The sequence below is a fragment of the Globicephala melas genome, chromosome 8 (assembly GCF_963455315.2).
Source record: "Globicephala melas chromosome 8, mGloMel1.2, whole genome shotgun sequence".
NCBI lineage: Eukaryota > Metazoa > Chordata > Mammalia > Artiodactyla > Delphinidae > Globicephala > Globicephala melas.
Window position 1 is genome coordinate 93989914 of NC_083321.1, and position 15205 is coordinate 94005118.

At 44.2% G+C, this 15205-nt stretch overlaps 1 protein-coding gene across 3 annotated transcripts in view; it reads left to right on the forward strand.

Moving 5' to 3' along the window:
* The window catches only part of KMT2A (lysine methyltransferase 2A), a 75892-nt gene that overhangs the window by 49164 nt on the left and 11523 nt on the right, over positions 1–15205 (forward strand). For all 3 annotated transcript variants that reach the window (XM_060304135.1, XM_060304137.1, XM_060304136.1), the window contains exons 19-31: positions 233–426; positions 753–859; positions 1706–1843; positions 2864–3022; positions 3295–3412; positions 3535–3613; positions 4671–4831; positions 5028–5213; positions 5425–9670; positions 10558–10638; positions 11994–12058; positions 13147–13317; positions 14159–14233. In XM_060304135.1, the coding sequence (XP_060160118.1) occupies positions 233–426; positions 753–859; positions 1706–1843; positions 2864–3022; positions 3295–3412; positions 3535–3613; positions 4671–4831; positions 5028–5213; positions 5425–9670; positions 10558–10638; positions 11994–12058; positions 13147–13317; positions 14159–14233 (5780 nt within the window). The remainder of the gene's footprint in view (positions 1–232; positions 427–752; positions 860–1705; positions 1844–2863; positions 3023–3294; positions 3413–3534; positions 3614–4670; positions 4832–5027; positions 5214–5424; positions 9671–10557; positions 10639–11993; positions 12059–13146; positions 13318–14158; positions 14234–15205) is intronic.

Sequence of the window (15205 nt, forward strand, 5' to 3'; positions counted from 1 at the left end):
TATCATTTGTCTCTAGATGTTTGACCAATAGTCACAATACATCGGGATTATATTTTTAAAAATAATAAAGTCCTGTGTAGGCAGTTTTCGAATTCTGTGACTTGTTCTTACAGTCTGTGAAAGGCTTATGCCCAGGCCTGAGACCTGATGATATCAAGAATTTGACTGTTTTGTACAGTTCTGGGTATCTTGTAGGAGTTCAATAAATACTTGTTGAATCAATTATTTCCAGCAGTGGGATGTTACCAAACGCAGTGCTTCCACCTTCACTTGACCATAATTATGCTCAGTGGCAGGAGCGAGAGGAAAACAGCCACACTGAGCAGCCTCCTTTAATGAAGAAAATCATTCCAGCTCCCAAACCTAAAGGGCCTGGAGAGCCAGACTCACCAACTCCTCTGCATCCTCCTACACCACCAATTTTGAGTAAGACACCAAATGAAGACTTGTTATCCATTTCTCTCTGGGTGCAAATGATTGACTTTGTGACTCTAAATTTAATGTACTTCCGTATTGGAAAAATTTCCTGGTGATCCTTAAATGTAATAAAATCATTATTTTTGCTTCACTTGGAATGTTAACAGAGAATTGATACAAGTAATGTAATGGATAGTAAGGTAGCATAACTTGGAACACTTTTTGAAAGTGTTGATTTCATAGGCTCTAGGCTATTTAAGCTGAATTGTTTTCTTTTTTCCTGGATGTCAGACATAGTATTGCCAATTTTAACTGTATGTCTTCTGGGTTCCAAGGTACTGATAGGAGTCGAGAAGACAGTCCAGAACTGAACCCACCCCCAGGCATAGAAGATAATAGACAGTGTGCATTGTGTTTGACGTACGGTGACGACAGTGCTAATGTAAGTACCTTGGTGCACTGGGTCCTGCTTAGTAGACTAGCCAATAATGACCTCTTTGTGTCTAAACTTGGTGACCAGTGCCGTTTATTCAGTGAATATTTGTCACTTAGTTTGTGGCATTTGGGGGTTATTTTTCTATAATTGATTTAATTGATTTAAAAGATGAGTTGCCTTAAATTAACGTGCTGATATCTTGTAATTTCTATTGGCAGTTCCTCAAAAAAAGATTCTATGAAAGTGAATAAAACAGAAGTTGCGCATTAAATAGCTTGTGTTTCATGTAGTCGTTAGCAGTGTGGTTAAGGTCCCCGGGTCTGGTGGTTTGCCTGGATTCATTGCTGTGCTTTGCCGCCTACTTGTTGACCTTGGCAAAGAGTTTAACCTCTCTGACCCTCAGTTTCATTTTTAAAGTGAGGATAATAATAATCTTACCTCAGAATGGTTATGAGGATTAAAGGAAATAATGTATGTAAAGCCTTATTTGGGTCCTGGCACATAGTAAGCATACAGTTTTTTTAAAAAAAGGTTTTTAAGGCAAGCTGAGAGAACTGGCTTTGAAATATGGTATTAAAGAAGTCAGTGGGCACTTCTGTAAACCTAACACATATTGCTTGTTCTTTAATCCTTTATGATTATAAAATATTTCCAGCCTGTGGAAAAGGTAATGGAAAAAGGTGAGAAGTGAAAACAAAGAAACTTTGAATTGTGATTTTTGTGTGCACCCCTAAGTTAAAGAATTAGGCTTGATTTACTGAAGTTATCCTGAATGAGGTAAAGCTAATACCAAGGAAAACCCTATTTGACATTATATTCTTCAAAGAAAAAAGGAAATCTCTTGTTTCATAGGATGCTGGCCGTTTGCTGTACATTGGCCAAAACGAATGGACACATGTAAATTGCGCTTTGTGGTCAGCAGAAGTGTTTGAAGATGATGATGGATCACTGAAGAATGTGCATATGGCTGTGATCAGGGGCAAGCAGCTGGTAAGAACCTGTGGGTGAATGTTATGGAAGAGACTCCCTCTCAGTTTCCAGATGTTCTTTCTGGGGCTAAACGCTGCCTCGCTGGTGTTTCTCATAGCTCCTTCAGAATGGTTAGCCAGCGGCAAATATTGGTGTACCCTGTAGGCAGATTGCTAGTCTGACCCTTGGAGGATGGGTACAAAAGAAATAGAAAACAAAGTCTTATCCAGTTGGGGAGATAATTCAGATGCCCAAGAAAGGTATTAATTTATTAAGTGATTTAGACAAAATGACCTCAGAGGTTCCAGTTGAATCAGCGCTCTGAGGCTCCATAGGATGAACCCACAAAATACACACACGAAGATGTGGAAGGTGATTGGTAGCAGCTTAGAGTAATCAGAAAAGGCTGTGGAGGAGTAAAATTTTTAAAGCTATATTTTGATGGGGGGAGAAAATGAAGGATTATCAGGAAGAAACAAAAAATAGCACATGCGTAAGAAACATAAGTAAAATGTGCGGAGAGCACAAATAAAAAGTCTTCCCTGGAGAGGAGCCCAGACTGTGACTGTGACAGAATGAGGTAGTAACATATAGCCTAGTTGAAGGAAATCTTTGAATCACATAAATTCATCAGTTAGGCCTAGTAATTAAGAACTGTTACGTCTCTGACTAGTATAATCTTACCAGAACTGAGTTCTTTCGGATATAACAGCTTTCTACCAAGATGATGTTTTTAACGTCGATCTTAAAAGTTTCATCTTCTCTAAATCAATTGTGCATCCTAGAAAAAACTGTTTTGATTCAAGTTCTAAATCAAATTGTAATATTTAAATTTAATAATCATAGGCCGCATGGGCCATAGGAAAGAAAGGATTTGTAGAGGAGGTTTTATGGCTCATATCACTTCTCTGTAATTCAGCAGATTAGCAATAGCGAAATGAATTGTGGGAAACCCGGAATGGGGTGACTCTCTAGGGGAGATGGAAAATGGCTAAAACTTCTGAAAGTCTGACTTGGACTCTGTTCTTTCTGGGTTGTTAGAGATGTGAATTCTGCCAAAAGCCAGGAGCCACTGTGGGTTGCTGCCTCACATCCTGCACCAGCAACTATCATTTCATGTGTTCCCGAGCCAAGAACTGTGTGTTTCTGGATGATAAAAAAGTATATTGCCAACGACATCGGGATTTGATCAAAGGCGAGGTGAGACAGCTTTAGCTGCTTCTTGAATTCTCTAGGAAGAGAGGCTGAAAATAGCAAGATGGTAAACTGTATTTCACCATCCTCCTAGGTGTTCCTAGTAGGTGATTCTAGGTATTCCTAGAATCCCCTCCTCTTAGGAGCAATACAGAGGCACTGCTAGTGAAACAGAAGGGTGATTTTGAGATATGCTCTGCACTTTCCCTCTGAGTCAGTATCATGAGTATGGTGTGCAAAAGGGATAGCCTAATAGCTACCCTGGCTTTTCGTTTAAGGTGGTTCCTGAGAATGGATTTGAAGTTTTTAGAAGAGTGTTTGTGGACTTTGAAGGAATCAGCTTGAGAAGGAAGTTTCTCAATGGCTTAGAACCAGAAAATATCCACATGATGATTGGTATGACATGGGCCTTGGTTGTCGGGGAAGGCTGGCTGTGGCACTGGGGTACTTCCTAGTGTTCAGTTAGAAAGTGGGCCTTCTCATGATTGCCTCTGATCAGTTCTTCTTTTCTTACTCAGGCTCCATGACAATTGACTGCTTAGGGATTCTGAACGATCTCTCTGACTGTGAGGATAAGCTCTTTCCTATTGGATATCAGTAAGTAGCTCTGTAGAGAGAAGACGGCAGCCCCATCCCTTGAGCACCCTGAAGCAGTGAGTAGGTCATTAAATGTAGAGCCGTACTTGTTAGCGACTTTTAACTAATTCCTTTTTTTTTTTTTTTTTGCTACTTCTCGTAGATTGGGACTAAAGTATCATTTTATGTCAGCTAGATCCAGTTGTAGAAGGAAAGTATTGTTGACATAATTTCAGAATCATTTCCAAATAAAACCTAGGTAGAAAACACCAGGCCAGTCTCTGAAGGTTCCACTAAATTCTGTTCACTTCAGTTCAGAAGTCCAGTTTGTTGTCAGGGATCAAACACCTCATGCCTCTGTCCTCTTTTTACATTTTACAGGTCCTTCTAAAAATAACCCCTACAATAACAATCAAATAGTCCAGTAAGAATTTGTAATCTTTCCCACATGAAGCAAATTGTTTAAACTTCTAGCAAACTGACGATATAAATTTAAAATTCGCTTCCTCTCTCTTCCCCTTTGGAGTCTCCCTTTTGTTCTATATACTCTGATTTATTCTGCATTTCAATTGTGAAAACACAGTCTCTACTCCACATTTAGCTGGCAGCTCTTAAAGAGCTAGGCTCCGTCAGCATCCAGCAGACTTGAAGCAGTTCCATTTCTCTTGTCTCGTGGGGCTTTTCTCCCAAAGGAAATATGCCAGGTTTGTTCTTTCCTCACTTTGTACACATGGTGGGGCAGTTATCCCTTCCTGAAGGCCAATAACTATTTCTTATAGTATCAATAGTTAGTTTTTTTTTTTTCTTTGCATTTTAGGCTGTTTTACTAATTTTGTCCCCTGCTTACAACACAATAAAAAAGGATTTGATGCTGTTTTCTGAGAGGCCAGGAAAAACCAAGGACTTCAAAAAACTTGGAAGACCCTAACCAGGAGACCCTCTAATAAGAATCCATGAAATAAAGCTAAATTTTATAAATCAAGGAGGCCAGGGAACCTAGGCTGAGAAGAGGTTTTGACAAATGTCAGTCTCTGCTTCTGTCCTCGCACTCACGGTGATCGTTACCATCTGCGTGCAGGTGTTCTCGGGTGTACTGGAGCACCACGGATGCTCGCAAACGCTGCGTGTACACGTGCAAGATAGTGGAATGCCGTCCTCCGGTTGTAGAGCCAGATATCAACAGCACTGTTGAACATGATGAAAACAGGACCATTGCTCACAGTCCAACATCTTTTGCAGGTTAGTCTTTAATCAAGATGGGACTTGAATTCGATTTGGGGGAATATTGTGATTGACGGGTGGGAAAAAGGCATTGCTTTGGGAGGTCACATTTGCTTCTGTTTTGGTACTTACCTGACAGCTGGCTTTTTCTTGGTTCATTTGTTTGATATCTTAATTAAACTTTTTTAGTAAGAGTTTTTATTTCCTGCCACAGAAATTTCACCTAAAGAAAGTCAAAACACAGCTGAAATTGTAAGTCCTCCATCACCAGATCGACCTCCTCATTCACAAACCTCTGGTTCCTGTTTCTATCACGTCATCTCAAAGGTCCCTAGGATTCGAACACCCAGCTATTCTCCAACACAGAGATCCCCTGGCTGTCGGCCACTGCCTTCTGCAGGTAAAAGACTTCACTGACCTACCCGACCCAAGGAGGTCAGCTCAAAGATTAGTTTGTAATGCTGTCAGGCACCTTTATCGTGGTGACTTCTGCCAATGGAAAATGTTGATTTTCCGTTAGCTGTAAACATACCTAGCCAAGTCATTGAAACCAGTGGTATAGCACATGTGTCCGATCTGTAATGGACTTTATTACTTTCTGTCTCGTTTAGGAAGCCCTACCCCAACCACTCATGAGATAGTCACAGTGGGTGACCCTTTACTCTCCTCTGGACTTCGAAGCATTGGCTCCAGGCGTCACAGTACTTCTTCCCTGTCACCCCAGCGGTCTAAACTCCGGATAATGTCTCCAATGAGAACTGGGAGCGCTTACTCCAGGAACAGTGTTTCCTCAGTCGCCACCATAGGGACCGCTGCAGATCTCGAGTCAAGTGCCAAAGCGGTTGATCATGTCTTAGGGCCACTGAATTCTAACACTAATTTAGGGCAGAACACTCCCACCTCTTCACATCTGCAAAGGACGGTAGTTACTATGGGCACTAAAACCAGTCACTTCGATGGCTCTTCGTCTTCAGAAATGAAGCACTCCAGTGCTTCAGACTCAACATCCAAGAGCTCCTCTTCGAAGGGAGAGAAGACCAAAATGCCGAGTTCCAAGAACTCAGAGGGATCGGCACATAATGTGGCTTACCCTGGCCTTCCGAAACTGGCCCCACAGGTTCATAATGCAACAGCTGGAGAATTAAATGTTAGTAAAACGGGCACTTTTGCTGAACTGTCTTCAGTGCCATTTTCTTCTAAAGAGGCCCTCCCGTTCCCGCCACTCCATCTGAGAGGGCAGAGGAATGATCGAGACCAACAGACAGATTCCAACCAGTCAGCAAACTCCCCTCCCGATGAAGATACTGAAGTCAAAACCTTGAAGCTATCTGGAGTGAGCAACAGATCGTCCATCATCAACGAACACGTGGGATCCAGCTCCAGAGACAGGAGACAGAAAGGGAAAAAATCTTGTAAAGAAATGTTCAAAGAAAAGCATTCCAGTAAATCTTTTTTGGAACCTGGTCAGGTGGCAACTGGTGAGGAAGGAAACCTGAAGCCAGAGTTTGTTGATGAAGTTTTGCCTCCTGAGTTCATGGGGCAACGACCATGTAATAATGTTTCCTCTGATAAGATTGGGGACAAAGTCCATTCTATTCCAGGAGTCCCCAAAGCTCCATCCATGCAAGTAGAAGGGTCTGCCAAGGAATTACAGACACCCCGGAAACGCACGGTCAAAGTAACACTGACACCTCTAAAAATGGAGGGTGAGAGTCAGTCCAAGAATACCCTAAAAGAAAGTAGTCCTCTTTCCCCTTTGCAGATAGAGTCAGCATCTCCAACAGAACCAATTTCCACTTCCGAAGGTCCAGGAGATGGTCCAGTCGCCCAAGCAAGCCCGAATAATACCTCATCCCAGGATTCTCAAAGTAATAACTATCAGAATCTTCCAGTACAGGACAGAAACCTAATGCTTCCAGATGGCCCCAAACCTCAGGAGGATGGCTCTTTCAAGAGGAGATATCCCCGTCGCAGTGCCCGGGCACGTTCTAACATGTTCTTTGGGCTCACCCCGCTCTATGGAGTAAGGTCCTATGGCGAAGAAGACATTCCGTTTTACAGCAGCTCAACTGGGAAGAAGCGAGGCAAGAGATCCGCTGAAGGACAGGTGGACGGGGCTGATGACTTGAGCACTTCTGACGAAGACGATTTATACTATTACAATTTCACTAGGACAGTGATTTCTTCAGGTGGAGAGGAACGGCTGACATCCCATAATTTATTTCGGGAGGAGGAGCAATGTGATCTCCCCAAAATCTCACAGTTGGATGGTGTTGACGATGGGACAGAGAGTGATACTAGCGTCACAGCCACAACGAGGAAAGGCAGCCAGATCCCAAAAAGAAACAGTAAAGAAAACGGAACAGAGAACTTGAAGATGGATCGGCCTGAAGACACTGGTGAGAAAGAGCACGTCATTAAGAGCTCTGTGGGCCACAAAAATGAGCCAAAGATGGATAACTGCCACGCTGTGAGCAGAGTGAAAACACAGGGACAGGATTCCTTGGAAGCTCAGCTCAGCTCATTGGAGTCAAGCCGCAGGGTCCACACAAGCACCCCCTCAGACAAAAACTTACTGGACACCTATAATACTGAGCTCCTGAAATCGGATTCAGACAACAACAACAGTGACGACTGTGGGAACATCCTGCCCTCAGACATTATGGACTTTGTACTGAAGAATACTCCGTCCATGCAGGCTTTGGGTGAGAGCCCAGAGTCCTCTTCGTCGGAACTCCTGAATCTTGGTGAAGGTTTGGGTCTTGATAGTAATCGTGAAAAAGACATGGGTCTTTTCGAAGTGTTTTCTCAGCAGTTGCCGACGACGGAAGCCGTGGACAGCAGTGTCTCTTCCTCCATCTCAGCAGAGGAGCAGTTCGAGTTGCCACTAGAGCTGCCGTCAGACCTCTCTGTCCTGACCACCCGGAGTCCCACTGTCCCGAGCCAGAACCCCAGTAGGCTAGCTGTAATCTCAGACTCAGGAGAGAAGAGAGGAGCCATCCCAGAAAAATCTGTGGCCTCCTCTGAAGGTGACTCCTCCCTGCTGAGTCCAGGAGTAGATCCCAGCCCTGAAGGCCACATGACTCCTGACCACTTTATCCAAGGTCACATGGATGCAGACCACATCTCCAGCCCTCCTTGTGGTTCGGTGGAGCAAGGTCATGGCAACAATCAGGATTTAACTAGAAATAGTAGCACCCCTGGCCTTCAGGTACCTGTTTCCCCTACCGTTCCTATCCAGAACCAGAAATACGTGCCCAACTCTACCGATAGCCCTGGCCCGTCTCAGATTTCTAATGCCGCTGTCCAGACCACTCCGCCCCACCTGAAACCAGCCACCGAGAAACTCATTGTCGTTAACCAGAACATGCAGCCACTTTATGTTCTCCAGACTCTTCCGAATGGAGTGACCCAAAAAATCCAGCTGACCTCTTCTGTTAGTTCTGCACCCAGTGTGATGGAGACAAACACGTCAGTATTGGGGCCCATGGGAAGTGGTCTCACCCTAACCACAGGACTCAGTCCAACCCTGCCGACTTCCCAGTCTTTATTCCCTCCTGCTAGCAAAGGATTGCTCCCCATGCCTCATCACCAGCACTTACATTCCTTCCCTGCAGCTACTCAGAGTAGCTTCCCACCAAACATCAGCAGTCCTCCTTCAGGCCTACTTATCGGGGTCCAGCCTCCTCCAGATCCCCAGCTTTTGGTCTCAGAAGCCAGCCAGAGGACAGATCTCAGTACCACAGTAGCCACTCCATCCTCTGGACTCAAGAAGAGACCCATATCTCGCCTGCAGACCCGAAAGAATAAAAAACTCGCTCCCTCTAGTACCCCTTCAAACATCGCCCCTTCCGACGTGGTTTCCAACATGACATTGATTAACTTCACACCCTCCCAGCTTCCAAATCATCCCAATCTGTTAGACTTGGGGTCACTTAATACTTCATCTCACCGAACTGTCCCCAACATCATAAAAAGGTCTAAGTCCGGCATCATGTATTTTGAACAGGCGCCCCTGTTACCGCAGAGTGTGGGAGGAACTGCTGCCCCGGCGGCGGGTGCAGCCACCATGAGCCAGGATACCGGCCACCTCACGTCAGGGCCTGTGTCTGGCTTGGCCTCCGGTTCCTCCGTCTTGAACGTTGTATCCATGCAAACTACAACCGCCCCTACAAGTAGCGCGTCCGTTCCAGGGCATGTCGCGTTAACCAACCCGAGGTTGCTTGGTAGCCCGGATATTGGCTCCATAAGCAATCTTTTAATCAAAGCCAGCCAGCAGAGCCTGGGGATTCAAGACCAGCCTGTGGCTTTACCGCCAAGTTCAGGAATGTTTCCACAACTGGGGACGTCACAGACTCCCACTACTGCTGCAATGACGGCAGCATCTAGCATCTGTGTGCTCCCCTCGACTCAGACTGCGGGCATAACGGCTGCTTCACCTTCAGGGGAAGCAGAAGAACACTATCAGCTCCAGCATGTGAACCAGCTCCTCGCCAGCAAAACCGGGATTCTCTCTTCCCAGCGGGATCTTGATTCTGCTCCAGGGACCCAGGGCTCCAACTTTACCCAGACGGTAGATGCTCCTAATAGCATGGGGCTGGAGCAGAATAAGGCTTTATCCTCAGCTATGCAAGCCAGCTCCACCTCTCCTGGGGGCTCTCCGTCCTCTGGACAGCAGTCAGCAAGTCCCTCAGTGCCGGGGCCCATGAAACCCAAACCAAAAATCAAACGGATTCAGCTGCCCTTGGACAAAGGGAGTGGCAAGAAGCACAAAGTCTCCCACTTGCGGACCAGTTCTTCTGAAGCACACATTCCAGACCAAGAAGCCAGCACGACACCCCTGACCTCAGTCACAGGGTGAGAGATGCAGACCTTGGCTCTGCTGGGTCTGAGGGGTTTCATGCTCTGGAGTAGAGGCTGTTGAAGTGGTCTTCTGGGAGGGACACACCTTGGCCCACGTTACATTACTTGGGTTTTCTGGGCTTTGATTTGATTTTTTTTTTTTTTCCCCCTCATAGTGCTGATTTATGGAGTAAAATTTAGTTCCATCCGTTGGCAGTTGGTCCCTTGGATAGAACCACATCTTTTTTTTTTTGGTATGCGGGCCTCTCACTCTCGTGGCCTCTCCTCTTGCAGAGCACAGGCTCCGGAAGCGCAGGCTCGGCAGCCATGGCTCACGGGCCCAGCCGCTCCGCGGCATGTGGGATCCTCCCGGACCGGGGCACGAACCCGCGTCCCCTGCATCAGCAGGCGGACTCTCAACCACTGCGCCACCAGGGAAGCCCAGGACTATGTCTTTCATTGCTCTTTGCTCTGACTTAGAACAGTGCTGCTGTTTGCGCCTGTTTCTTTTTCGCTGAGGCTTAGTTAGGATACTAAGGGATGATTATTCCTGTCTGGAGGGCAAAACCACCTGTTGTAGATCTCATGGTGTCCTTTTCTGAAACATTTTCATTAAAATATACGTAAAGTACACAAAGTGAATTTTTATCTAGGTATGCATCCATGTAGCTGCCATTCAGATCATAACATAAAAGATTTCTAGTCTTCCAGAAGGCTCCTGGTGCCCTCTCTTAGTCAGTACCCCCCAAGGTAACCACTGTCTAACCCGTATCACCACAGGTTACTTTTCTCAGCCCATAAATTTTATCAGAACCTGTTAGATTCTTCTTTAGACTGACCCCCTTGTTGGGTACATATTTACTGTTGTTTTTCTTGAAAAAATACAAATGATTCTGTTCCAGGGCTCCAGGCGCAGAGGCTGAGCAGCAGGATATAGCTAACGTGGAGCAGTCGCCACAGAAAGAGTGTGGGCAGCCTGCAGGGTAAGTGTAAGACTTAGTTCCCTGAGGTGAAGCACTCAGTTCTGTCCACCTCATTTAGAAAATAGTCCTTCCTGATTTGTGTTTTTTTTTTTTTTTTGGCCAAAGTTTTTTTAATGGAATTAATACATGCTTGTAAAGAAAAAAACAAAACAAAACACAGAATTATTTAAATAATGGGTAACGGTTCCATGTTCTTCCTGCCTACCCTGTTCCCAATTTATTGCCTAGAGGTAATTGTTGCTTGTAATTTGTTTTCATTCATACCAACATTTCTATGCCTACAGATATGCATGGTGTACATTTGAATCTGTATATACCTTTTTTTTTTTTTTTGCGGTATGCGGGCCTCTCACTGTTGTGGCCTCTCACGTTGGGGAGCGCAGGCTCAGCGGCCGTGGCTCAAAGGCCCAGCCGCTCCGCGGCATGTGGGGTCCTCCCGGACCGGGGCATGAACCCGCGTCCCCTCCATCGGCAGGCAGACTCCCAACCACTGCGCCACCAGGGAAGCCCCCGTATATACCTTTTACATAAACTAAATAATGCCGTACATACTGTTCTATACTTGTTTTTTTTCAGCTATTGTATCGTGCACATATCTCTGTGCCACTTCATTTTTTAATGGCTGCCTCCAGTTCTGTTGTGTAGACCTACAGTAATTTATTTAACTAGTTCCCTCTTGATCTGCATCTGAATTGTTTGCAGGATTTATTTAATTATAAAAGGTGAAAATAGGTATGATTTACTGGTGCATCATGCAGGCTGCTTTTTTTTTTTTTTTTTTTTTTGGTGGTACGCGAGCCTCTCACTGCTGTGGCCTCTCCCGTTGCGGAAGCACAGGCTCCGGACGCGCAGGCTCAGCGGCCATGGCTCACGGGCCCAGCCGCTCCGCAGCATGTGGGATCTTCCCGGACCAGGGCACGAACCCGCCTCCCCTGCATCAGCAGGCGGATTCTCAACCACTGCGCCACCAGGGAAGCCCAGCTTTTGTTTTTAATTAAACCAGCTAATTCACTTAAGGAACTCCGGAACTGCTTCTAACAAGCGTCATTTTATTTTTTTCTAACAGTTAAGGGTATGAGAAGAATTTTAAGGACACAGTCTACAACTCCAAAAGCAGAAAATTCATGTCAAGTGTTTGGGAGAGAATCTCACAAAAGATAGTTGATGTTATGTATCTTACAGTAGTGTGGTGGTGTGTTCATTCAACAGGTTGTTCACAAAGCATGCTGTGGTTCATGTCTAGTGGTTGTTTTGTATAACTGATACAGCTGTATGGTAGATTGTGGACAGTTTTTATCTTTGAATTGAAGAACTAGCTGGTGTTACATCTCACATTTGGTTTTCTTTTCACGTAGGCAAGTGGCTGTTCTTCCTGAGATTCAGACAACACAGAATCCAGCAGATGAACAAGAAAATTCAGGTATGTGGGTGGGTAACGGGTTAGAATCAGAATTTCCAAGCCAGAAGTACTGTAAAAGTCACCTTCTCTACCTACTGATTTTCTAGATTAAAAAAAAAAAAAAAAAAGTCAAAGTGCTAAAGATGTTAAGTGATTGGCCAAAGGACACGAAACTAAAACCTATAAATACTCTTCTGCTCTGTTTGCTGTAACAGCAGTGTGACTGAAATAGCTCACAATAAGCTGTCTTCATCCTTGAGTTGTCACTAGTGAAGACCAAGAACCATTTTTATTATATAATATAGCCAGATGTAGGTTATGGCTCCAGATACATCTCCATAGCACTTCTTTCCTGATGCATTTCATCAGTAAACAACTAGTCGCTTCAAGACTAGAGAACTCTGGATATAAGACTCTGTCCTTTTCCGTTGAGGGGATTCCCAGAAGAAAACCAGGCAGAGAAAATGCTTAGCCATACGATTTGGGATGCAGTCACATTCTGCTGATTTGCTGATTCCTGCAGAGGATTGATACGTCTCTGTAAGAAGGCAGTGTGTGGGGTGGTGGCTGAGAGTACAGACTCTGCAGTCAGCTAGGTTGAAATCCCAGCTTTACCACTTACTAGCTCTGTGAACATGGGCTGCTCAACCTCTCTCTGCCTCCGTTTTCTCACCTTTAAAATTTAGATCATTTCTCACCTACCTCATTGGATTGTTGTGAGGTTTATCTGAGTTAATACAGGAAGTTCCTAGAAGAGTGCCTCATAGGTAGCGTTTCATACATGTTAACCATCGTTATTTTTTAGCTTTGACTCTGTTGAGGGCAATTACTTATTGAAAAACTGTCAGATTGTCATACCAGAAACTACCAGAGAGACAGCATAACTTCACATTAAAAAAAAAAAAAAATTCTAGTTTTGGTCACTTCCTAGCTCTAACCTCAGGCAAGCTGCTCCACCTCTTTGCACCTCAGGTTTGTTACCTGTAAACGGGAGTAAATAAAACCAGCTGTGTGATGCTGTTAGGCCTGGAGACAAAACGCGCATAAAGTCCTCAGTAAGTGTTTGCTGTGGCATCCACTGTGGCCCCTGTCTGTTTTCTCCCTCACAGAACCTAAGACAGCGGAAGAAGAAGAAAGTAATTTCAGCTCTCCACTGATGCTTTGGCTCCAGCAAGAACAGAAGCGGAAGGAAAGCATTGCTGAGAAAAAGCCCAAAAAAGGACTTGTTTTTGAAATTTCAAGTGACGATGGCTTTCAGATCTGTGCGGAAAGTATCGAAGGTGAGTGGATTAAATTAGGTCAGCCCAACAGCGCAGGCTCTGCTCAGCTAGGGCTGCAGTAGTACCATTTATGTGAGCAGCTGCATATGAGATAGATTGAAATGGAGACACTAGGAGGCAAGAGGCCACTAGTGAGAGTATTATTGCAATAGAGATGTCAGGTAATAAAGCCCACTTCCAGTAGAAGAAGAAAGGAAAGGAGAGAAGAACAGACACATTCATGATTGCTTGGATATAGAGGGTTGAGAGAGAGGACTCAAAGATGCCTCTGAAGATTCCGGCCTGAGTGACTGAAAAAAAAAAAACATATGTGAGGAGAACAAAAAAATAACTAGTTTGAGTGTACACATTCTGCATAAGATGTATTTGAGTGTGGAGTGTGGGAAAAATCCAACAGATAGGAAGAGATCGTAGACTCTTAGGTTAGAGCTGGAAGGGATTGTAAAGGTTTTCTAGTTACACCCCTTAATTGTAAGGAACTGAGAGGTTGTGATCTCCTTCCCACAGTCCTGGTTAACCGTTAGTGCTGGTATTGTTTTGGTTAGCAGTAGAGGGAGTAGAGTTAATACCACACATTCAGGTTTGGGACCTGGACTACCCTCAGGGGAAGTGAGTGCTTTGAGGATGCAGGGGTCATTTTCAGAAGGTGGGAACCTCCTCACCACTTCTGTATCCTTTGTAACAGAAAGGAGCACTGTTGGGTGGGGCACCTTCCCAGCTTCTTTCTTATTCACTGAACTGATTTAAACTAAGAAAACAACAAAAAGCTGTTCTAGCAGGGGATCTTTTCACATCATTGGTATTAAGAGATGTTTGACTGAATTATCTTATTTCCTCACAGATGCCTGGAAGTCATTGACAGACAAAGTCCAGGAGGCTCGGTCAAACGCCCGCCTAAAGCAGCTTTCATTTGCAGGTAATGCTGCAGCGGTCATTTTACTCCTGTCTCAGTATCCTCTGGTAACTTGTGGGTCTAAGCTACAGGGTTGATTTCACCAAAAAAAAAAAAAAAAAATCAACCTTTTTTTTAAAAAAAAAATCATTTTTCACAGCTTTACTGAGATATAAACCTTATACTACACAGTTTACCCATTTAAAGCATACAAATCGATGGCTGTTAGTGTACTCACAGAGTTGTGTAAACCATCACTACTGTGTAATTGCAGAACATTTTCCTCATCCCTAAAAGAAGCCCCATACCCACTAGCAGTCATTGCTCAGCCCTAGCCCCTGGCAGCCACTAGTCTATTCTCTGTCTCTCTGGATGTACCTGTTCTGTACATTTCCTACAGAAATGAATCATATAATACGTGGCCTTTTGTGACTGGCTTGTTTCATTTAACATGATGCTTTCAAGATTTCTCTCTACTGTAACGTTGTCTCAGTACTTCATTCGTTTTTTTCTTTTACAGATGAATATTTTTTATTGTGGTAAAATACACATAACATAAAAGTTACTGTCTTAATTATTCTTTTATTTTTTTTAACATCTTTTTTGGAGTATAATTGCTTTACAATGGTGTGTTAGTTTCTGCTGTATAACAAAGTGAATCAGCTATACATATACATACATCCCCATATCTCATCTTAATTATTTTTAAGTATACAGTTCAGAGGTGTTAAATACATCCACCTTGTTGTGCAGCCATCACCACCATCCATCCCCATAATTTTTCATCTTGTAAAACTGAAACTCTGTATCCATTAAACGATGACTCCCCATTCTCCTCTTCCCCCAGCTTCTGGTAACCACCATTATTCTTTCTGTCTTTGTGATTTGTAACTATTTTAAGTACCTCATATAAGTGGAATCATACAGTGTTTGTCGTCTTGTGACTGGCTTAGTACACTCAGCATAATGTCCTCAAGGTGCATCCTTGCTGTAGCA